Here is a 25773-nt window from a genome sequence, read left to right on the forward strand (position 1 = left end):
CTTGTGTTACTGCCTATTTTACAATTATATGTTTAGTTTTTTAGTTTTCTTAGAAAATAATTGTATTATTATCATCATTATGGTTTATTAACTATAGTTTATTGTCTTTATTTTGAATAATGAGTGCCATCACTCCTTGTAAAAGCATGCACATATTTAACCGAATGTTCTTTATATTCATCTTCCTGAATTACATACCTCCATCTCTATTGCTCCGTTCCAAACTTGTTTTCCTCATTCTCTCCTTTCTCAGTCCCAAGGACTTCCCAACTCCATTCTGTGCCTTCCTTTTTCAGACATCCATAATATAAGGCTTACAAAAAAACAAACAAACAAAAAAATCATAGAGTTCACGTACGCAGTGCAGTAACTTCCAGTTCTGCGTTTCCACTTTGGGTTCGAGCAGTCACTTGAATTCCATCACAATAGTGTTTTATTCCTGAAATAGGAGTTGTTATTGTTTGATTATGCTGATTGCAGAAATGTCTGTCAAAACCAGCTCAAGTTTCTCGCCGGCCACTTAATTGGTTGTCTTGATGTCTACAGTTGAGGATTCAGACTCCTCCTCCTTTTCTTCAAGCTCTTCAATTACAGACGGTGAGACATCAGACGCTTTCCGCTCTGTAATAAATTCTCCAGGGGCTTGACCTGGACTGCTTCCTCCCATTGAGGTCACTTCCTCTCTCTGTGTCACTGGAGATGGAATTAATGTCACTTGTTCTGGTTCCATACATAACGTTATATCTTCCTCCTGGAAAAGAGGCTGGACATTAGTCTGGGTGTGTCATTTCACTAAACGAAATTGCAAAACAAATGTTTTTTTTTTTTTTTTTTTTTTTGTGACTCAAATAAACAGCCCAATGTTAAAAGTTGTTTTATTATTACTTGTAGTAGTTCAGTTAATTCATTTTTAAGTGTTTTTCCATGAAAAGGTTTTAACCGCCATAGTTTGATGCATTGTTAGAGAAATTAACAAGTAACTGGTTCCTGAAAAAGTAGTAACATGATTGCACTACATGGTTTGCTAACTACATTGTTCAACAATCAGAATCAGAATGAATCAGAATGAGCTTTATTGCCAAGTATGCTTACAAATACAAGGAATTTGTCTTGATGACAGAAGCTTCCAGTGCACAGAAAGAATAACAGCGACAGTACAGATAATAAAAAGTAAAATAAGTGAATAAATATAAATATATAAAAAATACACAATATACATAGGTTATATACAATGCAAGGGAATGTGAACAAGAGGTATGGTATGCAAAATAAAAACATTCATTGCCCAGTTGGGGTATTTAACTGTTCATGAGGTAGATGGCCTGAGGAAAGAAACTTTTCTTGTGTCTGGCTGTTCAGTGCGCTGTATCGCTGACCAGATGGCAACAGTTCAAAGAGGAAATGGCCTGGATGTGAGAGGTCTTTTTGACAGTCTTTTTGCTCATTTTGGGTAAGTACAGTTCTTGGAGAGTGGGAAAGGGGTGTTCCACTGACTCTCTCAGCAGTTTGGACTATGCTCTGTAGTATTCTGAGGTCTGATTTGTAGCCGAGCGGAGTAGAACTGCTGAAGCAGCTCCTGTGGCAGGTTGAACTTCCTCAGCTGGTGAAGGAAATACAACCTCTGCTGGGCCTTTTTCACAATTGAGCCTGAGTGTCCCATTTTAGGTCCTGAGAGATGGTAGAGCCCAGAAACCTGAATGACTCCACTGTTACCAAAGTACTGTCCATGATGGTGAGTGGAGGGAGTTGTGGTTGGGGTTGTGACTACACCAGACAGCCAGCTCTTTCACCTCCTGTATTTAAGCAGACTTGTCACCATCCTGGTTGATGCCAATGAGTGTAGTGTCATCTGCAAGCTTCAAGAGCTTCACAGAGGGGTCTTTTGCAAGAAGGGAGAAGAGCAGTGAGGAGAGCACACATCCATGGGGGGGTGCCAGTGCTGATTGTACAGGTATAGGATATGAATTTTCCCAGACTCACAAGCTGTTGCCTAGCTGTCAAAAAGCTGGTGATCCATTGACAGATGGAGCTAGGAACAGAGAGCGGTGTTAGATTTGTCTGGAGGACTGTTGGAATGATGGTGTTGAAAGCCAACCTTAAATCCACAAACAGGATCCTCGCATAAGTTCCAGGCCTGTCGAAATGTTGCAGGATGTAGTGCAGTCCCACATTGACTGCATCATCCACAGACCTCTTTGCTCAATAAGCAAACTGCAGGGAGTTTCAAACGACTTCATGACCACAGACTTTTAAGCAACAGGTCTGTAGTCATTCAGTCTTGTGATTTTGAGGTTCTCTGGGATGGGGATGATGGTGGAGCTTTTGAAGCAGGAAGGGACTTCGTATAGCTCCAGTGATCTGTTGAAGATCTTTGTGAAGATAGGGACCAGCTGGTCAGCTCAGACAGGCTGTTGAAATGCTGCCTGGGCCTGTGCTTTCCTTGTCTTTAGTTTTGGGAAGACCCGACACACATCTTCTTCACAGATGGTAAGCGCAGGAGGGAAGGAGAGGGAGTTGCGGGAGGTGTTGATGAATGCATGGAGAGAAGGTCAGAATGGATGTGGGGTGTGAGACTGGGTTTTTAAAATCTGCAATAAAACTCATTCAGGTCATCAGCCAGTTGTTGTTTTGACACAGTGCTGGGGGATGGTGTCTTCTAATTGGTGATATCTTATTTAGGCCTTTCCACACTGATGCAGGGTCATCGGCTGAAAACTGTTTTTTCAGCTTTTTATAGAGTAGCTTCTCTTAGACACTCTGATCACCTTTGTCAGTGTGTTTTTGGTCTGATTATACAAGATTCTGTCCCCACCTCTATAGGCATCCACTTTGGCGTGACAAAGCTATCCGAGTTCAGTTGTGAACCATGGTTTGTCATTGTTGTATGTTAAATGAGTCCTAGAGGAATGCACATATCCTCACAGAAACTGACATATGATGTTACAGTATCAATGAGCTTGTCCAGATTGGTGGCAGCAGCTTCAAAAATACTCCAAGCCATGCATTTGAAACAAGCTTGTAATGCCCGCTCCATCCAATGTCCATCTCCATCAGTTTAGTCTGGAGGAGTGTTGGGATGATGGTGTTGAAAGCTGAGCTGAAGTCCACCCAGGTGTCTAAGTTTATCTGTGAACCATGGTTTGTCATTTTTTTATGTTAAATGAGTCCTAGAGGAATGCACATATCCTCACAGAAATTGATATATGATGTTACAGTATCAGTGAACTTGTCCAGATTGGTGGCAGCAGCTTCAAAAATACTCCAAAGCCATGCATTTGAAACAAGCTTGTAATGCCCGCTCCATCCAATGTCCATCTCTTTACAGTCTTTACTAAACGTTTAGATGATTTAAGTTTTTGCCTGTAAGTCTCAATAAGATGAACCAGACAGTTATTAGAGAGCCCCAAAACCGCACATGGAACAGAATGATATGCATCCTTTATTGTGATGCAGCACCGTCAGGGTTGGGGGTGAAAGGATGAGGTGAGGACTCAAGGATGCAGAAACAATGTCCACAACAACACACATGGACAAAAGAGCATATGGCCCAAGTGAACTCAAGACTGCACACTCACACAACAAGACAGAGTGCACAGAGAATGAGCAAATGCTCATCCAGTGCGCTCACAACAGAAGACAGACACACAGAGCATGAATGTCTGAATCCTGACACAGAACCAAAACTAGACTAGACTAAAGTGCCGGAATCCAAACACCATGCTCCTTTACACAAAACAACAGAAGAGTGCACGACCCAAGCCAGCTCGGAACCACATGCTCACCAAGACGAGAAAATAGCAGTGTCAGAGCTCATTGTGCATAGCGGTCCACTCTGAACAGCTGGTAGCATGGCAGATGTAACAGGCTTTCCAGAATGGCATCATTCAGCCAGGTTTCTGGAGCAGCAGAGTTTGAAAAGTCCTTATTTCTTTAGAACAGGAGAAGTTGTTTGTCTGTTTTGTTGGGGAGGGAGCGGAGGTTTGCCAGATGGATACTAAGCAACTCCGTTCTAAAGCCGCACTGTTGAAGCTTGACTAGTGCGCCGGCTTGCTTTCCACACTTGCATGTCTTAGAGTGCTTGTGCAGCACCGTTGCCCCTCCAACTACAATGTCCAGTAAAACGTCCGAATAATCAAAAACCGGTAAAAGACTGGGTGGTGTGTACTGCTGAATGTTCAGCAGTTCTTCCCTGGTGAAGCTGATTAGAGAAGAATAACTAAAGACAAGATCATCCGTGGCGCCAATATAGAGCTGTCATTAATGTAGCCTGAGTGTCCTATTTTAGGTCCTGAGAGATTGAAGAGCCCAGAAACCTGAATGGATCCACTGTTGCCATAGTGCTGTTCATGATGGTGATGGGGGGAGTGCTGGGGGGTTTCTCCTAAAGTCATTAATCATCTCCACTATTTTAAGTGTGTTCAGCTCCAGGTTGTTGTAACTGTACCAGACAGCCAGCTCTTTAACCTCCTGTATTTAAGCAGACTCGTCACTGTCCTTGATGAGGCCAATGAGTGTAGTGTCATCTGAAAACTTCAGGAGCTTGACATAGGAGTCTTTTGCAATGCAGTTGTTGGTGTACAGAGAGAAGAGCAATGGGGAGAGCACAAATCCCCGGGGTCGCCAGTGCTGATTGTACAGGTATAGGACATGATTTTTTAAGTAGACTTGTCACCATCCTGGTTGATGCCAATGAGTGTAGTGTCATCTGCAAACTTCAAGAGCTTGACAGAGGGGTCTTTTGCAATTTAGTCATTGGTGTAGAGGGAGAAGAGCAGTGAGGAGACCACACATCCATGGGGGGTGCCAGTGGGAAAATTCACGTCCTACAGCTGTACAATCAGCAGTTTCACTAGCTGTTGCCTAGCTGTCAGAAAGCTGGTGCTCCATTGACAGATGGAGTTAGGAACAGAGAGCTGGGTTAGTTTGGTCTGGAGGAGTGTTGGGATGATGGTGTCAAAAGCTGAGCTGAAGTCCACAAACAGGATCCTCACATTAGTTCCAGGTCTGTTGAGATGTTGCAGGATGTAGTGCAGTCCCACGTTGACTGCATCATCCACAGACTTGTTTGCTCGATAAGCAAATTGCAGGGGGTCCAGCAAGGGTCCAGTACCAGTCTTTAAAATGACTTCATGACCACAGACGTTAAAGCAACAGGTCTGTAGTCATTCAGTCCTGTGATTTTGAGGTTCTTTGGGATGTGGATGATGGTGGAGCATTTGAGCGAACTTGAGATTGCCTGCTCACACAACAAGACAGACACACAACAGAAGACAGACACACAGAGCATGAATGTCCATATCTCTATGTCCATATCTGCTCATTCTGCATCGCCACCTGAACAGCTGGTAGCCTGGCAGATGTAGCATGCTGTCTGGAATGGCATTATTCAGCTAGGTTTCCATGAAACACAGAGCAGCAGAGTTTGAAAAGTCCTTATTTGTTCGGGACAGGAGAAGAAGTTTGTCTGTTTTGTTGGGGAGGGAGAGGAGGTTTGCCAGATGGATGCTAAGCAACACGGTTATAAGCCAGCAGCCGTATCACTCTGTAGCCCAAGATTGGTTGCCCATTGAAGCTTCAGGTGCCTTTTGACAAACTCCAGGTGGGCTGTCATGTGCCTTTTACTGAGGAGTGGCTTCCATCTGGCCACTCTACCATACAGGCCTGATTGGTGGAGTGCTGCAGAGATGGTTGTTCTTCTGGAAGGTTCTCCTCTCTCCACAGACAAACGCTGGAGCTCTGTCAGAGTGACCATCAGGGTTCTTGGTCACCTCCCTGACTAAGGCTTTTTCTCCCCCGATTGCTCAGTTTGGCCTGGCGGCCCGCTCTAGGAAGAGTCCTGGTGGTTCCAAACTTCTTCCAATTATGGATGATGGAGGCCACTGTGCTCATTGGGACCTTCAATGCTGCAGAAATTTTTCTGTACCCTTCCCCAGATCTGTGATCTCGATACAATCCTGTCTTGGAGGTCTACAGACAATTCCTTGGACTTCATGGCTTGGTTTGTGCTCTGACATGCACTGTTAACTGTGGGCCATTATATAGACCGGTGTTTGCCTTTCCAAATGATGTCCAATCAAATGAATTTACCACAGGTGGACTCCAGTCAAGTTGTAGAAAATATCTCAAGGATGATCAGTGGAAACAGCATGCACCTGAGCTCAATTTTGAGTGTCATGGCAAAGGCTGTGAATACTTATGTACATGTGATTTTTTTTTTTTTTTAATAAATTTGCAAAGATTTAAAAAAAAAAAAAAAAAAATCTAATTGTCATTATGGGGTATTGTTTGCACAATTTTGAGAGGGGGGGGGGGGGGTTGGGTTATTTAATCCCTTTTGGAATAAGGCTGTAACATAACAACATGTGGAAAAAGTGAAGCACTTTGAATACTTTCCGGATGAACTGTATATTTAAATTGAATGAAAGATATATAATGTACAGGTCGAGAGTTGTCATTCAAACCATTCAAATTTCATGGAACTATGGTTTCAGAAAATTCAGAAACTATGTTGGTGATGACAGAATATGCAAACATTTAAGTAACAAACATAACCCAGCAACACTGAATCAACCATTAGTCTAAAGGTAGGGACACACCAAATCGTCGCCAAGAAACTAGCAACATCAGGGCAAAAAAGCTGCACTTAAACACAACGAGAGGATTACAGCCAACTGTCTGTTTATTTTTCATCCAGAATATTTTATTAAATATCAGTACATGTTAATTAGTTGGAATTCATACAATTTAGTTCGCTGTGCTATATATTTCTGTTAAAATTGTTCTCTTTTGAGTTTAAGTTACAGTGGTGTGGCCTGTATGGAGAATAGTGGAGGTTTCTGAGCTTCAGTCGTGGGGTCCGTTCGTCTAAAGGACAGGCATGCTGCTTCCACCACTCTTTAGTTCTGCTAGCCGGTACCAACAGACAGATGAATTATAGGGAGGATTGAAATGTTTAAGTTAGCATTTTCTTTCTAATTTTTCATTTCTTCAATTGTATTTCATTTTCTTTTTTCTTTTTTCAAGATTTATATTTAATCTTTATTTTAATCATTTAAGTAGTTTGTTTATTTTGTTATTGTACTTTGTAGTTTGTGTTTTGTTTCCCTTGTGTGTAATGTGGACTAGTCCATTTGTATAAATGTGTCCTCGTTGCGTCATTAGTTGGGTCAGTTCAGTTTATTTATCATGCCTTCAGTTATTTGAGTTCAGTTTTATAAATAAAATCACTGATTTAGGGGCCAAAATTAGAACAGCCTTTTGGAGGCCTGAAAAAACCCAAACTTTTGAAAACAGATTTCAAAGTGCAAGTTTCTGAAAATGTTATCATCTCTGTGTAAACTGCAAAAACAATTTTGTGAAAATGGTGACAATATCCGCATGCACATTACGTGTTCAGTCTATAGATGCGTAGTGTTTCTTTACAAAGTGACATCGCCAACTACTGGCCTGGTGTGAATAATACAGTGTTTTTTAGTTGTTTTTCGGATCCATGTGAACGGGGATTATTTTGACTACATTGTTGGCTGTACACGAAAAATGCAAAGGAAAAACTTTCCAATTTTAGTTCTTCATTGTTGTGAAAATGTTCCCTCAGACGCTGTGTGATTGTCATTTGTAAGTGGATCATGTTCATAGTTAATGTGATGAACTACACCTGTGGTTACTCTGCACCTGTGTGAACTTGACTTCATACATCCACTAAATGTTGGGACCAGTTGGTTAAAAGTCATTTCCAAATAACTAGAAAAATGAAGTTATTTTTGAGAAAAGGTCTAACATCAGTTGTTTGTAGATATCACTTGCTATTTTACTTTTGGTGCAGTGACATTCAGAGATATTTAAGTGTGGCTTAAGTGTCTTAAGGGCCACTTCACTTCTTTCCCACTCACTTTGATCTCTTCCTCCTCCTGGGCTTCCAGTAAAGGTGAGTGATCTGTCGTCACCTCCTCTGTGGGGACTGTTAGATTTCCATCTACTGCTACAGGCATGCCCATGTAGCCCACCAAGTCTGCCTGATAGGTCTCTGTCTGCGCTGCCCCCCACAAATCCACTAATGGGGGGTGAGTACGGGAAGGCAGACTGTGGACGGTGCTGTTGGGAGTAGCTTGTAAAGAATGAGTGGCACTGTGTAGTCTTTGTTCCAACATCTGCAAATAGAGAGAAAAACAGCTTAAGTATCCATTTGCAATAACAGCGCAACAATGACAATATATATATATATTTTTTTTATAAATTCTAATTCAAGAAACAAAGCAAACAGCAACCAAAATTACAAATTTTTTTACAGCAAAAAAGTGATAATCGTAGATCTTGAGAGATTTTACTTTCAGTACCTGACTTGTGCTTTATTGAGGTTTAAAACAACAATGCCCAACCCACCCCCCTGCAGATGGGATTTGTAGTATTAGATTGCCCACTTGCTCCAGTGAGACCTCAATAGAGTGCCCCAGGGATGACGCGTTTTTGTAGGCAAAACCCGGAAGCGAGTTAGCATTTTAGTACTTCCGGTTCCAACGCCGTAAAGTCTATGGGTTTTTTGAATGGGTTTTTGCTAAATCGCCTGAAATAAGGTCTGTGGTAAACAAAGCCTCTAAATACTTTCACGTTTTGATCTATGACATAAAACACACCATTTATAACCCACTTGTGATTTTTTAAACTTTTACTGTGTCTTAAATTCGGCGGTTGCTAACAAATTGCTAAAAGGGACTACTTCCTTTGGCGGGGACTTTAGACGTCATCATGACAAACAGGACATTTGGACAGCATTTCTCATGAAAAAGTGGATAAGTATTCATACACAGCGCATATATAATCAGCAGCATGTTTTTAAATAGAGTTGTTTTCTAAATAAAGTTTGAGGACGCTTGGTGGTGACGACGTTGATCCGCGACCATGGTGTGCTGTAGTCCGTTTATAGCCTACTGTTAGCCTTTTATATCTGACGACTTTATTTAGGCTTCAAAATCTATAAATGTTGTGTTAACTTGTAAAGATTATCTTGATAGACAAAACGTGTAAGTGTCATAACCCTTTGTTAAACACAGAGCTTATTTTCTGCGATTTTCCAAAAGTCTATGGGAAAAATGAATAGGCTTTCAGTCGAGGGAACCCGTGCGCTGCTAACTTCCGGATTGGCCTACAAAAACACGTCATCCCTGGGGCACTCTATTACTGTAACGATCAATGGCTTCTGGTTAATGGCAGGATGACGGAACCTGATTAAGTTTTTACTGCTCTTGTTGCTGATACTGAAGCCGTTGTTGAACTGAACACTGGGACCTGTACTATTTCAACACCAACATGATGTTATAGCCAGCAGAGCAAGAGATGTTGTTACAGAACATGCAAATGAGCTAATTGGAATGGTAATTTTGTAACTCACCTGTTGATACTAATATAGTCTTATGAGAGACTTATGTTAATGTGCCAAGAACTGTTTTTGCAGAGGCATATGGAGGATTCATTTTATGATTCCTCTGTCACTAATACAGCAAATGGTGGTAGAGACACTTATTTAATTCCTGCTTTTATGCCACACGCATAAGCAGTGTGTAAATGATGAAGCCTCACATTTTACTTTCTGACAGACCGACAGTGTTTTTGCTCAAGTCATGTCAGAAAGAATGTATTTAAAATGCACATGAACATCAGCACAACTCATAATTATGAGTTTAGGTAACTCTGGATTTCCTTAAGAGTTTCTGAGTTAAGGACATGGCAGTGAGAAAACATGTCAGAAGCAATGGATGCAGAGTCTGTCCCAGTGAAAAAACCCTACCAAAATGTATTTAAAATAGGCCTACATTTATTTCGCACTAACTAAAAACCCATTAATAAACAGTATTCAGCATTTGAAGTGGATCAAAGAAGAAGGTTTTAGGACAACTTTGATGAAGGGTTTTGATCCGCTTCAAATGTTCACAGACATACTGAAAAATATTTTAATTAAACTTTATTTGCAGTTCTTCTTTATTGCACAATGCACAATGCATATTTCTAAATATTAAGCCTAAAATGTGTTTAATATCACTATTAGTAAGCATAGTATGATCACTGTATAATTTGAATGCAAGATATATGAAGTGTGCCTAAATGCTTGCAATAGTTCCACTTTAGCATAATCAAATATACTTAAGTATATCTTTAGTTGGACCTCAACACAAAAATACTTGTTCCAGTTTAGCAGACTTTAAGTGTACCAATTTAGTACACTAAAAGTACAATTGCAGGGTATTTATATTAAGTACTTGCAAATGGAAATGCAATTGTAGTACACTTAGCATAAAATATATGTATTTCAAATCGATTTTAGTATATTTATTTTTCACTAGGGTCTGTACAGAAAATAATGTGATTTCAGGCTTTCCATATTGAGAATTTCAATTGAGAACATTTTATAAGGTTACATTTGTTAACATGAAAAACTGTTAGACCTCTAAAGCATTTATTAATCTTAGTTTTATTTACCAGTACATTATTAAAATAAAACATTGCATCTGTTAATATTATTTAATTAAAGGGTTAATTCACCCAAAAATAAAATTTTCTGTCATTAATTACTCACCCTCATGTCGTTCTACACCCGGAAGACCTTTGTTCATCTTCAGAACATAAATTAAGATGTTTTTGATAAAATCCAATGGCTCAGTGAGGCCTCCATTGCCAGCAAAATAATTAACACTTTCAGTGCCAAAAAAGGTACTAAACACAACTTTAAAACAGTTCATGTGAGCACAGTGGTTCAGCCTTAATATTATAAAGCGACGAGTATATTTTTTTGTGCAGCAAACAAATAACATAACTTTTCAACAATATCTAGTGACAGCCGATTTCAAAACACTACTTCGAAGCTTTACGAATCTTTTGTTTCGAATCAGTGTTTCGAAATGTCAACAGTTCACGCGACTTTGGCAGTTTGATATGCCATCTGAACCACTGATTCGAAACAAAAGATTTGTAAAGCTTCAAAGCTTCATGAAGCAGTGTTTTTAAATCACCCATCACTAGATATTGTTGAATAAAATCGTTATTTTGTTTTCACACAAAAAGTATTCTTGTCGCTTCATAACATTAACGTTGAACCACTGTAGTCACATGCACTGTTTTAAATATGTGTTTAGTACCTTTCTGGGCATCTGAAAGTGTTAATTATCTTGCTGGCAATGGAGGCCTCACTGAGCCATCGGATTTTATCAAAAAATATCTTAATGTGGATGATGAAATAGATATGCACAGCACCGCTTATGTGTGCAGTGTGAAACGGGCCTCATGGGATTTGTAGTTTGATGACTCACCTGTACTGCGCCTGCAGTCCAGAGGCTTACGGCAGTTGTAGCTTTCACACTCACCTGTTGCTGTTGTTGATACTGCAGGAGCTGTTGCTGCTGGTATTGCTGCATCTGCTGCAGTTGCTGGAACTGGTGTAACTGGTTCTGATACTGCTGCTGTTGCTGTTGGGACAGGAAGTGAGCTGCAGTATTTGGGTCATATCCACCCTCATTCCCGACTGCCATGACATATGAACCAGTGGCAGGAGAGGCGACACCTGACTGTTCATTACTAATTGGCTCCCAAGCATCAGAGGAAGAAAGGCAGTAAAGACCCTGGGAGACGTAGCTGTGGGGCCAAACCTCTGCAGATGAATGGTGCATTATCTGGTCTGTAAGAACATATGAATGAAAGAGAGAGAAATTACAAATAAACTTTTCACACACACAATCATTTTTCACACAGCCTGTGCTGATTTGAGTTGTCATCTGGCGATTATTACACGGGTACTTTGTAAATAAATAAATGGACATGAAATATTGATCTGAGTTCAAATTCTTTTATTATGTTAGAAGAAAGAGAACCTAGAGTGACATGAGAGAAATGAGACTATAGCACAGCTACAGTATGAAGGAAATGACTTGCTGAGGTTTAGTGGTCATTATACAAAAATATTTCCAACTGCAGAATGTCACGACTGACCAAGTATTCCAGAGACTGGTGTTATATTCATTATTATTGATGAGTGTCTTACAAATAGATTAGATATGAACATCTTCAAAGGAAAGTAATATATTCTTAATAAAGGTTGTCACCAAAAATGTAAAATCAATAATATTGTTTTAAGATTCATCATCTGGCTGCTTTGAGATTCACTTTAATATTATAGTCAAAGCTCTTATTGTCATAACTTTTATGATGCTTCGATAGGACACAATGTGCAGAAGTTAATATATTTGAGCCCATAACAAACCCTTGAAATGTACATTTTTTTTTTTTTTTTTTTTGAGTGCATGCAACAGCAAGATATTTTATCTAAATTATGTCTGATTATAAAACAATGTTGAATGATAATAACTGCACATTCTATTTCTGTCACTGAAATCTCTGGCTTCAGCATACCCCGTGGCCATCATTGTGAAATTAAAATGAGTGTTCACTCATTTCACCCCTATGGTAGGGCAGAAATGAGGTTCTTTATTTACTGAGGAAATGGCTTTTGTAATGTATCATAGCAACACTCACTCGTACACAGACCGCCCACTGAGTTTATTCTTCTCTTGCCCTTTTTCTCTCTATAGGACCTTCTATGGAACTTCATAAATGACTGATTTGTGCTCAACAGCAACCAACTTCACTCACAAATTATTTCAATCAGTGTTGCCAGTTGATTTCAGTTGAAAGTAGCTAAAACTGGTCGCTAAATTTCGCTATGACATCATACTGGCGAGTCCACTGATCTATATTAATATAAATACAGATCAGTGGGCAAATCATGGAATCTAGATAAGGTTTGTCCAAGAAGTTGCTAGATTTGTCACTAGGCTTTTGAAAAAGTCTCAAAAGGGGCGAGGAAGTCGTTAAATCTAGCAACAAAATCACTAAATTGGCAGCACTGATTTCAATACAGGTGACTTTTGGTTTCATTTTCACTCTGTTCCCTGGTTGGTTTTCCTGGTTGTTAATTTATCCCGCACCTGTTTTTATTTCTAGTTAATTATCTCTCAGTGTATTTAAGCCCTTAGTTTCCTCAGTTCTTGGTTCGGTCTTGTTTATGTTAAGTGTGTTAAGACTTGTTTATATCTCCTCTGGTTTTTCTGATCATTGAGTTTGTCATGTGCCATGCGTGTTGTAAATCCACAACGTTTTGTGATTATATTATATTATATTATATTTATTATATTATATTATTTAAAGGTTTGAGGTCAATGAAAGTTCTTTTGAAAGAAATTAATAAACAATTAGTAAACACATTTATAATGTTACAAAATATTACTATTTCAGATAAATGCTGTTTGTCTGAAATTTTTATTCATCGAAGAATTCTGATCTATCAGTTTCCACAAAAATAAAGCAGCACAGATGTTTTCAACATTGATAATAAGAAACATAATATTGTAACCATATTTCACAGATGTTTACTGTTTAATATTTAATAATAAATGTTTATTACAATTAAAATAGGTATGCCTTTTTAAATAAGTAACATTTAAAGATTTACCGACCGCAAATCTTTGAATAATATATTTAACACATAATTTTTTAGTCTGGTGCTGGAAATCAGGTTACATTCTCATATTTTTTTATTTGAGTCAGATTGGCTGGCAACCATGCTGGTAAAAACAATGTCTCTTTTGGATTACTCAGTATACTCTAAAAATCAGTGGGGCAATCCCAACTATTCTCACTATTATTTCATCCCCACCATAGCACTGAGACTGCTCTTGTTAAAATCACCAAAGACCTGTTGCTGGCAGTTGACTCTGGTTTATTAACTAAACTTGTCCTTCTTGATCTGAGTGCGGCCTTCGATACCATCTCACATAACATTCTCCTTGGCTGCATCCGAAAACTGAAAAATGCTGCCTTTGGAAGATATATTCCAAGGCAGAAAGGCATCAAGACACACCCGAATCCAAAGTCAGCTTCACTTCCTTTCTCACAAGATGTCTTTATCTGACTGATTTTTGAAGGCAGCATAGATGTATCCTTCGCTGCCTTTGGCAGTTGAGCTAAAAAATAAAGATGGCATCTGAAAGTTGCGGTTGGTGGTCAGCTTGTGTGTAAATGTATGTTGTTTTCCACCTTTGATGTCATTAGTGAGAAATTACTATTGTAGTAATTAAATATTTGCTTAGTTATCACCAAAGCTCACACTACTGTATTTTGCCGTTACGCTGCCTCAGAAGTCTGTCCGAAATCATGAGGTGCCTTTGAGCGCAAACGCTGCCTGCAAAGTCATTGCCTGATAGGGCAGCGAGGCACAAGTCAGCTTTAGAAGCAGCCCTTGACAGGTTAGCTTCCGTTGGAATTACTGGCACTCGCTGATCATATCTCTCTGGTCACACTCAGTTCATTCAACTTGAAAATTTCAGATCAAAATCATCTAAAATCACCAGTGGTGTTCCTCAGGGTTCTGTGTTGGGTCCTCTTCTATTCATTATTTACTTACTAGCTCTTGGTTATATTTTTAGGAAATATGGTATCCATTTTCATTGCTATGCTGATGACCAGCTCTGTCTGTCTTCCAAGCCCTCAGGTTCCTATCTTCCACTTTCTCTGTCCAGCTGTTTAGCTGAAATTAAAGATTGACTTTGAGCTAATTTTCTAAAACTTAATAGCGGTAAAACTGAACACCTCCTTGTAGGCATAAAGTCTATTCTGCCAAAATCTGATTGCTTTTCTGTGGCTATTGAAAACTCTACAATTTTTCTTTCCCCGCAGGTTAAGAGTCTTTCATGCTTGATAGCACTCTATCCTTCGAAGCCCATGTTAATAACATTATGCGTGCTGCATACTTTCATCTACATAATATTAATCGCTTCATCCCTCTCTTACTTATCTTCTTCACATCTACATCCCTTCGCGCGCTCTTATTTTCTCTGTCTTACCACATATGCGCCCGACCACCATGGGAGCTAGAACTTTTAGTTTATGGAACTCTCTTCCCCTTGATATTCGCAACAGTGATAGACACCATACTTTTAAATCTCATCTTAAGACTCACCTTTTTTACTCAGGCTTTTTTATGACTGGTTCTTTACTGGTTATTTATTGTTATATGTTCCAAACCCCCAAAGCTGTGAAATAGTTACAGTTTTGTTACACCTCTGCCATAGCATATGACATAATTATCACATTATCTGTCTGTAACATGTTGTCATTTGGCATGCAGATGGATTTCATTGTTCTGAGCTCTCATGTGAGTCTGTACGGCTGTACTGAACTCTTCAGTGGATTAGTTCTTGTTCTCCTGAGAGTCACGGGTCCCTGACCTTTAGTTATTCATTTATTCAAAACCCAATGTGCACTGCATTCCAAATAAGCTGCAATATAATAATCCCACCCTCACTCTAGGGGGCTTTCAATGGAAAGCTTTCTTCTTGGAGAAACATTTTAACATAGGCCTAAATAAAAGAAAACAAAAGAAAATGTCTCATTTTTTTAGTCGTTAAGGAATTAGTCAGGGTTTTCAACCATATCCTCTACAAATATTCTTTGAGCTAAGATGGAAAGATGGGCAAAGTTTTTGAAAGAAAGTGTTTAATTGCAGATTATGACAGCAAGTTGTCTGAATAATTACAGCACTCATCAGGGCTCACAATGTGACATGGAAGTTTTGTTTGTAAATTGATTTTACTCCTAAGTTTCACAGTAGGAAGTGGTACAATTATTCTCTGAGCTTACAGTGCATGCTGAGAATAGTGAGTACCTCGGCTGGTGATGCTTTCCTGGTTGGCCTCACTCAGGTGGGCTACGCTCCCTTGATTAGATCCGACACTTGTGCTCTCCCCATCCATAGAGCTCCAGGCCAGCAGCGTTGCCTCAGAGATAGCAAACTGCTGAAGCACACCTGGTAGGATTCAAAATGTAAGGTTTTAAAGTAAGAATATGTGAGAACACAACAATTTGAATACATATTGTGTATTGATATTTGTTGTTTGTGTCTTGTAGATGCTAATGATGCTACGGTTATTTAGCTACTGATTGTACAGGGTATTTTAGGCTAATTATAAAATTACTATGTTTTTGATTAATTGACCCTGCCTTAGCCCCTAAAACCACCTGTACTTAAGCCATAATTTAGTAATTTATAAATATTAAAATGTACACTACTGTTCAAAAGTTTGGGGTCATGTTTTTTTTTTTAAGGAAATTAATACTTTTAATTAGCAAGGACACATTGAATTGATCGAAAATGACTAATGACTTTGACATTGTTACAGAAAAAATCTTTTGAACTTTCCATTCATCCAAGAATCTTGAGAAAAAGCGTTTTCAAATATATATAGGCATCATGGAAGCACAGGATCATGTGACACTGAAGACTTCATTAATGATGCAGAAACATATTAAAATAGAAAACAGTTATTTTAAACTGTTGTAATATTTCACAATATTACTGATTTTATGTTTTTTTTTTTATGTTTTTTTTTAATCAAATAAATTCAGCCTTGGCGAGCATAAAATGGACTTCCCCAATCTTACCAACCCCAAATTTTTATATTAAGCCTAAGAAAAACAATAAACATAATTTTGTAAAAGTTTTTAAAAGATATATTACTACTATATCCTATAGGTAAATACATCTTAACATAATTAATCTGAACTAATTTCTTGATATTTAAAACTTTTATTTTTCTGTTATGTAGAAATTTTAACAACAAATTCAAGGACACAAACAAAACTATTCTCACACCTAAACCTTAATCTCTGTCACCTGACTCTGGAAATAGGCTGCTATAAAGAAACTTCATCTCAGAAATGGCGTCATGAATAAGAGATAGTGGCAAACATTCTAGCATTCTCATAGTCATAAATAAGGTATGATAATATATTCAGGCTGATTTACTGCATTCAGCAGCAGATGGGAGCAGGTGAACTGTGGATAGTGCCTCTCACACCTGATGCTGTAGGAAATAACAAGACTACATATTCAACACAGCATCCTTTTATGGCAATGTCAAAAGAAGCATAAAGGATTACAACAGATTATTTATAAAAGGTGCACTCAGTATTTTTGTATATTTATGTTGATGTGGCAGTTGTCAGGGACTGTATATACAGTGACACTGTATATACACAAATGTATATTTGTTAAAGGTGCCCTAGAATTGAAAATTGAATTTACCTTGGCATAGTTAGAGTTCACATAGAAATGACATACAGTGAGTCTCAAACTCCATTGTTTCCTCCTTCTTATGTAAATCTAATTTGTTTAAAAGACCTCCGAAGAACAGGTGAATATCAACATAACACCGACTGTGACGCAACAGTCGGGATCATTAATATGTACGCCCCCAATATTTGCATATGCCAGCTCATGTTCAAGGCATTAGACAAGTCAGTATTAGTGTCTGGTTCTGTGCACAGCTGAATCATCAGACTAGGTAAGCAAGCAAGGACAACAGCGAAAAATGGCAGATGGAGCGATAATAACTGACATGATCCATGATATCATGATATTTTTAGTGATATTTGTAAATTGTCTTTCTAAATGTTTCGTTAGCATGTTGCTAATGTACTGTTAAATGTGCTTAAAGTTACCGTCGTTTCTTATTGTATTCACGGAGACAAGAGCCGTCGCTATTTTCATTAATAAACACTTGCAGTCTGTATAATTCATAAACACAACTTCATTCTTTATAAATCTCTTCAACAGTGTGTAACGTTAGCTTTAGCCACGGAGCACCATCAAACTCATTCAGAATCAAATGTAAACATCCAAATAAATGTTATACTTACTATATCTGATATGCTGCATGATGAACACTTTGTAAAGATCCATTTTGAGGGTTATATTAGCTGTGTGAACTTTGTTTATGCAATGTATGATAGAATCGCACGCTTGGGGGTGGGGAGCGCAAGCATTTAAAGGGGACACGCACAGAATCGGCTCATATTTAATGATGCCCTAAATTGGGCAGCTAAAAAAATGAATAATAAAAAATCTATGGGGTATTTTGAGCTGAAACTTCAGACACATTCAGGGGACACCTTAGACTTATATTACATCTTGTGAAAAAGGGTTCTAGGGCACCTTTAAAGTTGCTCAATATTTTGTGGTAATTAAAAATTATGTATGCCTAAATGCCTAAAGCAGCTGAAAAAAAGGAATGCTATACAACTCTCTAAATTACTTACAATATACTGTATATATTGATTAAAATGATAGTCCAACCAAAAATTAAAGTTTCTTTCTCTCAATAAAAACTACGTCTGTATCTGTCTCTCACCTGCAGCGAAGCGAGCCTCCTTCTCTCCGTCACTGAGGTCGCTGTATGCGTCGTTCTCCAGCTTGCGCTCTTGTTGGAGGTGCAGACTGGAGGTGCGTCCCGTTCCTGTACCCCCCGCGCCCACCGTCTGCATGCCCCAGCTCTGCCACTCAATCATGTGAGCCACGCGCCCCTGGGCCATCGCTGTCGGCTTTGTCACCTTGTCCTTCATGGAGCGAGACACTCCTGAAGTGGACGAATAGACAGAGGGTGGATGATGGGATAAAAAGACAGCGAGAGGAAGTGTTTTAGATTAGGGAGAGAGGGAGGGGAAAAACAAGATAGAGGAAATTAAGTGAAGTACAAGATCGCACCTACTCGGAGACTAGTGCTGCGTCCGAAATTGCATACTGTATAGTAGCTACTACATTTAATCTGAAATGTACTTCGCAACTGTTAAAAAAGTACTTATAGTACTATATAGTATGAATGTGTGTAGTATGAATGAAATTTGGATGTACTACATGTGCCATGTTGTCATTGTCATGTGACCTACGGCATCAGTTGTGTCACTTCATCTTCATTCACAAATCCACTCCTGTGGCCTCATGGGATAGTAAAGTTTCCATCGAATGCATACTTCAGAATCTTGCCGGAAGTAGTAGGTCATCCGGGTACTTTTTGCCTACTCTTATGAATACTGTGAATTCATCATACTACTCGGATCACAATCACCTACTATATAATATGGAAGTAGGCATATTCGGACGCAGCGTAGGTATCTGGGTTGATGTAACATGGAAATGTGGGAATAGGTAAGGATGCTCAGAGGTTGCACTAAAAATAATCATGATCTGTTAGCCACTCTTAAGGACTGAGTTATAAAGTGCCCGTCTTTATCTATTTTTATCTGTCATGATGGTTTTAGTTTCACTGATTATTATATAGAAGTATGTCATCCACTGGCCCAGTGGTTTTCAATCTTGGTCTTAGAGACACACCGCTCTGCACATGTCTCTCTTATCTGACACACTTAGGGTCCTTTTACACGACAATGATGTACTTAAAACTGAAAAGTAAATTTTTCACGTACAGACGACAATGTTCAAAATGATCCCCGTTCACTAAGATCCACAAAAACAGTTTGGGCCCTATCATACACCCGGTGCAATGTGATGCCAGCAAAGTGTTGTTTTGCTAGTTTCAGCCCGACGCGGTTATCATTTTCACGTCCTGTGCCATGTTGTTTCAATAGCAAATGCATTTGCGCCCATTTGTGCGTGCATAGCTGTGCTGGGCTGAAAATGAGGTGTGTTCAGGCGCATTGTTGGTGTGTTGCTATTTTGAGGCAACTGAAATAGACTGCACCATTGACCAACTGAAACCTGGTTGAAAGTCAATGATGCAATTTATTTATTTATTTATTTGTTATTTAAGATGTTAGATAGAATAAAAAGTATGCTTATTTGGTGTGCTGTCCAGGGGAGGGCTCCCAAATGCTTTGGTGGATTACGTCTTGTCCCGTAGATGTCGCTTTTCCTCGCTAGAGAAGCATTCAGTTTTCTCTCTTGCAAATTCCATCATGTAAATAGTGAATCCGCCATGGTGTGAGCGCAACTGGCTTTTAAAGGGAATGGGAGATGAGACTCCTATTGGTTTATTGCATGTGACGCCCAAAACACCTATTACTCATTAAGAGAATAGGGACAACCCTTTTAGACCATGCACCGGGTGCGCCAACCATTTTTCCCGTCATTAAACTAGCAAAAGTGGATTCGGACACGCCCTAAGTGTGTTTACACCATGCGCTCTAGACCATGCACATAGATCCTTAAAATAGGGCCCTTAAAAAAAAATGCTGTATTATGCTGCCAGGCCAGTAGTTGGCGATGTCACTTTGTAAAGAAACACTATGTGCCTATAAACTGAAAAGGTAATACACATGCGCATGATGTTACTGTTTTCGCAAATTCGAGTTTTTGTAGTTTACATGGAGACGATATTGTTTTCAAAAACCCGTCTTCAAAAGTTTGCATTTTCAGGCCCCAAAAACGCTATTGTTATGTAAATGAACGGCCAAAACGCATAAAAAGTTTTCTGTTTTCTGAAGCTCTCACCTAATGAACTGATTATCTGAATTCAGGTGTGTTAAATAAGAGAGACGTGCAAAATGTGCAGTGCAATGGGCCCCCAGGATCAGGATTGAAAAACACAGATATAGGCTAACCAATGTTACTATTTTCAGTAATTAAAAATTAAATTTCAAAGGCAAAGACCATTCATTTATCAGGTATGCCACTTTTTTAACCCATGAGTTTGCATGACTTTCCAGTCTTTTTGATTTACTGGATATGGATTAAAGATAAGAATTTCAGAAAATATTTTCATTCACAATTTCTACCCTAAACTATTTTCAGTTGCACTTTATTTTACATCCGTACACTTACATGTACTTACTGTGTACTTACCTATGAAAGTACTGGGATTTATAAGGTAACTACATGGGTTAAGGTTAGGTTTAGGGGTAGGTTCAGGGTTAGTACCTAGTTATTACCCAGTTATTGCAATTATGATAATAAGTACATAATATGTACATGGGGAGCAGGACTGTAAAATAAAGTGCTACCATATTTTCTCTTCTAAAATATTTTAGAAAAATATATATAAATTATAAAAATGTCCATGGCGCTTTAACATTTTATTAATTTACATGAATTTTCTGGAAATGTCTAGAAATCTCACTTTTAAAACTAGGTAAGTTAAAGATTGTAAAATGACTTGCTACATTTAAATTGTTCTTTTTTTCTTTTAAAATGATAAAAAGCATGTTCTAAATGACAAACATTTTTACATTCAATGCAGTCTCTCAGTGTGCTGTTATAATGTTTCTGCTGGTGATAAATATGTGTAGAATTTTGTTTGAGTTAAGGAAATGAAAATGACTTCCATAATGAGATGTAGATGGTTATGATATGGAAAAATAAATAATCAAGTTTTAGTGACAATGGAAAGGAATGGGAATTGGAAATGACATCTTTCCACACTAATGAAGATACACACAATAATAGCCTACACTCTCCCCTGCGTTTTCTCTTTTATTAGTTCCAGCTTATTAAATGAAGCTACATCTGTAATAGACTAAACCTGGACTGTAATGATCTGTCTGATAACCAGTAAATTCTGTGTGGAGACCTTATATAAGATACTGAGAAAAAAAAAAAAAAAAAAAAAATCAATTGCTCTTTGCTACTTGAACAGAGTGTATATATACATATTTTTAACCAGTGCATTACTGCAAACATACATAGCTAATACAGAGATCTTTCAACCTGGTAGGTAATGTCTAATGAAATGATAAACATGAATTATTAATGTTCAAAAACAGAATCTTTCAGAGAAGTCTACTGCACTGCACATGACAGTACAAAAACACAGATACAAGAGTCTGAGAACGGCAATATAAGAAGACAACACACTGACTGAATCTCCGCACTTCACTCCACAAACACTTATACACTACATATAAAAACCTGCCTCTCCCATCAACCACCGCTTAGGATAAAATGGAAAGCCATGTGACAATGCATTGTGGGAAGCATATCGCTTACTTGTCAGGGATCTATTCTTATTTGGAGCTTGGAATTCACCAATGGCACGAGCCATTGGAGAGTGTTGTAAATGGAAACTGGTGGTGAAAAGGGAAACCCACAAGGGTCCATGTTGGCTCCAACTCCTCCAGCTCAGTCTGGAGTCAACATGGGGTCAGTTTACCATTTCACAGGACAGACACACACCTGACACACCTGTCAGAGAGGACTTAGCCAGAGCGCCGATTCCATAGGCATTGGAGTTCCGCTTCTTCAGCCGAGGGAGGATTGAGGTTGTGTCCTCCATGGACAACTGAAATGAAGGAAGGCATTCAAGAGAGAAAAATGGGACAGAAAACAGGAAAGGTGAAGAAATAGATGATTTTGGTGGAGCAGGAGGCGCCCAGAGCAGAAATGAAATGCAAAATTTTGAGTGTGGCATTTTATGGGAAGGAAAGAGGTGACGAGAGAAATTAGGTAAAAAGTTAGCACAGTGGTTGCTTAAGGTGGTGAAACAACTACATTTCCCAACAGCCTAAATCTCTGTCCATTTGCATGATGGGAAGTGTAGTCTTTTGTCATTTACGACCGCAATAAAGTCTAACTACTACAGCAAGAGAGAGACAGATCAAACGAAGGAATGGGGTGTGAGATAGAAGACATCTACTGTGATTCAGAGGAAATAACGAAAGGAAAGGAATGGAGGAATGATATTCACAACACTTACATTGATTCCATCCCATGAAAAGTCTGTTTGGCCATGCTGAGAGAGAGAGAGGAAGGAGGGATGGGGAAAGAAAGGGATGGGGCAAGACAGAGTTGGGGAAAGGAGGAGAAGAGAGACGGCCACAGAGAAAGGAGGAGAGAGAAGGGGATCGTGACAGAACAAGGCATTTTAAAAACATGTGAAGTTGAAGGAGAAATAGAGAAATAAAAAAAGAACAGAGAGGAAATCAAATTCTGAGAAGCCAATACTTGGCCGGATTAGAGGTGGAATAAAGCAGTGATTAAAGGAATAGTACAGCCAAAAAAGGCAATTCAGTCATTATTTACTCATCTTCAGGTTCATCCGAACCTTACATTACAAAACAAGAAATTCAGAAGAATGTGCTGGTCGCTGCAGTTACAATGAACTGGAACTAAAGCTTTCAATCACCATGAAACTATCTGAACTGTCTAAAACGTCTTTTGCATGATAGCTTTGTGTGAGAAACACACCAAAATTTATTCACTTTCTTTCCAGTGACCAAATTTGAAGAGTCAATAAGATAAACTGGACCGGTCTCATTCAAAATGGTTTTGTGAACTGAGTCAATTGATTCATTGAAAAGATCAGACTCAAAAGAATCGTACATTAACTTCTTTCATGACCTTTCAAGGAGGCGCCAAAGAAAGCTAGAGCAAATGTCAAAATTTTCAGTGAATAATAACTTTTTTTTTTTAAACATATTTTGGTCTGTTTACACAAAGATGATACATCATTGAAAACTTCAGTCCATGTCTTATGGAAAAGAGCAACCAGAAGATTATTTAAAAATTTTTTGTTTTTTATTTGAGCTATTGGAATAGGAGGGTGAGTAAATTATTACAGAATTATTTTTTTATTTTGGGTGAATGTTTCGTTTAATTTGTCTTTGTTTTTATGTACTATCAATGTCAGATAGATAGTGGCCAGAGAATAACTAGATTTTAACATTTGCTTACGAAAATATGAGCGGAGCTAAAACATCACAGCCACAAAGGTGTTGCCTGGGTTTATAAGTGGTTGCAAAGTTATTCTGAATTGTTTCATCAGATTGCTATGGAGTTAGTAGCATGCTCTGGATGGTTGTTAGGTGGTCCAAGTCAGAAAAGCCTATCTTAAAGTCTTTATGACATCCTGGTCCCTAGATACGGCTCAGGTCCCTCCTCGAATAAGTCTATTTATCATTTTCATTGTCTGCCAGGTGAAATTCACACATTTAGAAAAGTAACAGCACATCTCTCCTCAACAAACTGCAAGATTTGACATTTCATTCATGTTTGTAGTAGCAGAAACTGTGCAGAATGAGTTACATGCCAAAGTTTAATACTTAAGGTTTAGGGTTTATTCAAATCCATAACCGAAAGTATGAGCAATAGTAATAGTGAAATTTGCTTTGGCAGACACAGAAGCATTCTTGAAAAAAAATCTACATGAAAAACTACAGCTTCACACCCATTGCATAGACAGACTAAACGACGACAGATAAAAGAAATGAGCAGAGCTTATGCTGAGAGCAAGACTATTACTATATAGCCTATAAAAAAAACTCTTGTATGGTTATTTTATAAGAAAAAGAACACTTTTAGTCAGTCTGTGTTGCAGACATAGTGGGGCAGAGAGTGAATGCTGTAATAGACTGTCGAGTACAGTCAACTTACTATTTTTACCAGTGTCAATGGTAAAGAGATACACTAGACAGGAAGGTTCAAGGGCTTAGATCAGTCCCAGAGAGCTGTGCTTACTTGCTTCAGATGAGATGTTTTGTATTTCTTGCACAAATGCCAGTAGATATTTTGTCTTTTCGACAGGAGGATATTTGTAGTGCTTAGGGCAGTGGTCTCAAACTCTGTTTTGTTCCAACCCTAATCAAGCACACCTGATCCAGCTAATCAAGGTCTTCAGGATTAGTAGAAACCTCCAAGCAGGTGTGAGCTGGAGCTGGTTGGAGCTAAAATATGCAGAGCTGTGGCTCTCCAGGAATTGCGTTTGAGACTACTGGCTTAGGGGTGATTTGCTCTCAGTGCTGTCAAGGTATTTGTGGATTGAATTAGATGCTGAGTAATATGAAATAATTTGAGAGACTCTTGGTGAGAACAAATTTAAAACACAAAATTAAAATTTAAAATGAACACTATTTACTTTCTTAAAGGGTTAGTTCACCCAAAAATGAAAATTATGTCATTAATGACTCTCCCTCATGTCGTTCCAAACCCGTAAGACCTCCGTTCATCTTCGGAACAAAGTTTAAGATATTTTAGATTTAGTCCGAGAGCTTTCTGTGCCTCCATTGAAAGTGTTTGTACATTACTGTCCATGTCCAGAAAGGTAATAAAAACATCATCAAAGTAGTCCATGTGACATCAGTGGGTTAGTTAGAAGTTTTTGAAGCATCTAAAATACATTTTGGTCCAAAAATAACAAAAACTACGACTTTATTCAGCATTGTCTTCTCTTCCGGGTCTGTTGTATATCCGCTTTCACTCCACAGTGATGCTTCTTCTTCTTCTTTCCTGTTTTACGGTGGTTGGCATCCGGCTTATTGGTGCATTACCGCCCCCTTCTGCTCCGGACAGTGACGCTGATGACGTGTTATCCGGTGCGCCCGAGCTTCGTTTACAGTCTGAGGGAGACGCATGCTGTATTCAAGCTATTCTACATTGTTTGTATTGCTATATTTTTTAAAACGGTGCATAGGCGTGCATGTTGCGGATGTCCTAATCGCGTCACTGTCCGGAGCAGAAGGGGGCGGTAATGCACCAATAAGCTGGATGCCAACTGCCGTAAAACAGGAAAGAAGAAGAAGAAGCAGCGTCACTGTGGAGTGAAAGCGGATATACAACAGACCCGGAAGAGAAGACAATGCTGAATAAAGTCGTAGTTTTTGTTATTTTAGGACCAAAATGTATTTTCGATGCTTCAAAAACTTCTAACTAACCCACTGATGTCACATGGACTACTTTGATGATGTTTTTATTACCTTTCTGGACATGGACAGTCTACCGTACATACATTTTCAATGGAGGGACAGAAAGCTCTCGGACTAAATCTAAAATATCTTAAACTGTGTTCCGAAGATGAACGGAGGTCTTCCGGGTTTGGAACGACATGAGGGTGAGTCATTAATGACATAATTTTCATTTTTGGGTGAACTAACCCTTTAACATGTTCCTGATCAACAGATTAATCAAGCCTACGTGTTGCTCCAAAGGAAAAATTGCTTCATACTCTTTCTTCA

At 38.8% G+C, this 25773-nt stretch overlaps 1 protein-coding gene across 1 annotated transcript; it reads right to left on the bottom strand.

The window, feature by feature from the left end:
* Positions 1-520: 520 nt before the first annotated feature.
* On the bottom strand, positions 521-22106 carry fam131bb (family with sequence similarity 131 member Bb). The gene is made up of 6 exons (XM_067398610.1): positions 22001-22106; positions 18228-18452; positions 15704-15844; positions 11352-11662; positions 7890-8147; positions 521-751 (listed from the first exon to the last, which is right to left on the bottom strand). Exons 1-6 carry the CDS (start codon positions 22098-22100, stop codon positions 521-523), a joined length of 1266 nt encoding a protein of 421 aa, XP_067254711.1. The 5' UTR covers positions 22101-22106.
* Between the last annotated feature and the right edge of the window lie 3667 nt (positions 22107-25773).

This window comes from Chanodichthys erythropterus, chromosome 2, assembly GCF_024489055.1.
Source record: "Chanodichthys erythropterus isolate Z2021 chromosome 2, ASM2448905v1, whole genome shotgun sequence".
Taxonomy (NCBI): Eukaryota; Metazoa; Chordata; class Actinopteri; order Cypriniformes; family Xenocyprididae; genus Chanodichthys; species Chanodichthys erythropterus.

Excerpts from the sequence above, each read along its gene's own strand:
- fam131bb (XM_067398610.1), bottom strand. The coding sequence starts at position 22,100 with ATGGAGGACACAACCTCAATCCTCCCTCGGCTGAAGAAGCGGAACTCC. Across the intron at positions 15,845-18,227 it reads GGAGGCTCGCTTCGCTGCAG|GTGTGCTTCAGCAGTTTGCT; the intron begins GTGAGAGACAGA and ends GAATCCTACCAG. Across the intron at positions 752-7,889 it reads AGGAGGAGGAAGAGATCAAA|GAGGAAGATATAACGTTATG; the intron begins GTGAGTGGGAAA and ends CCTCTTTTCCAG.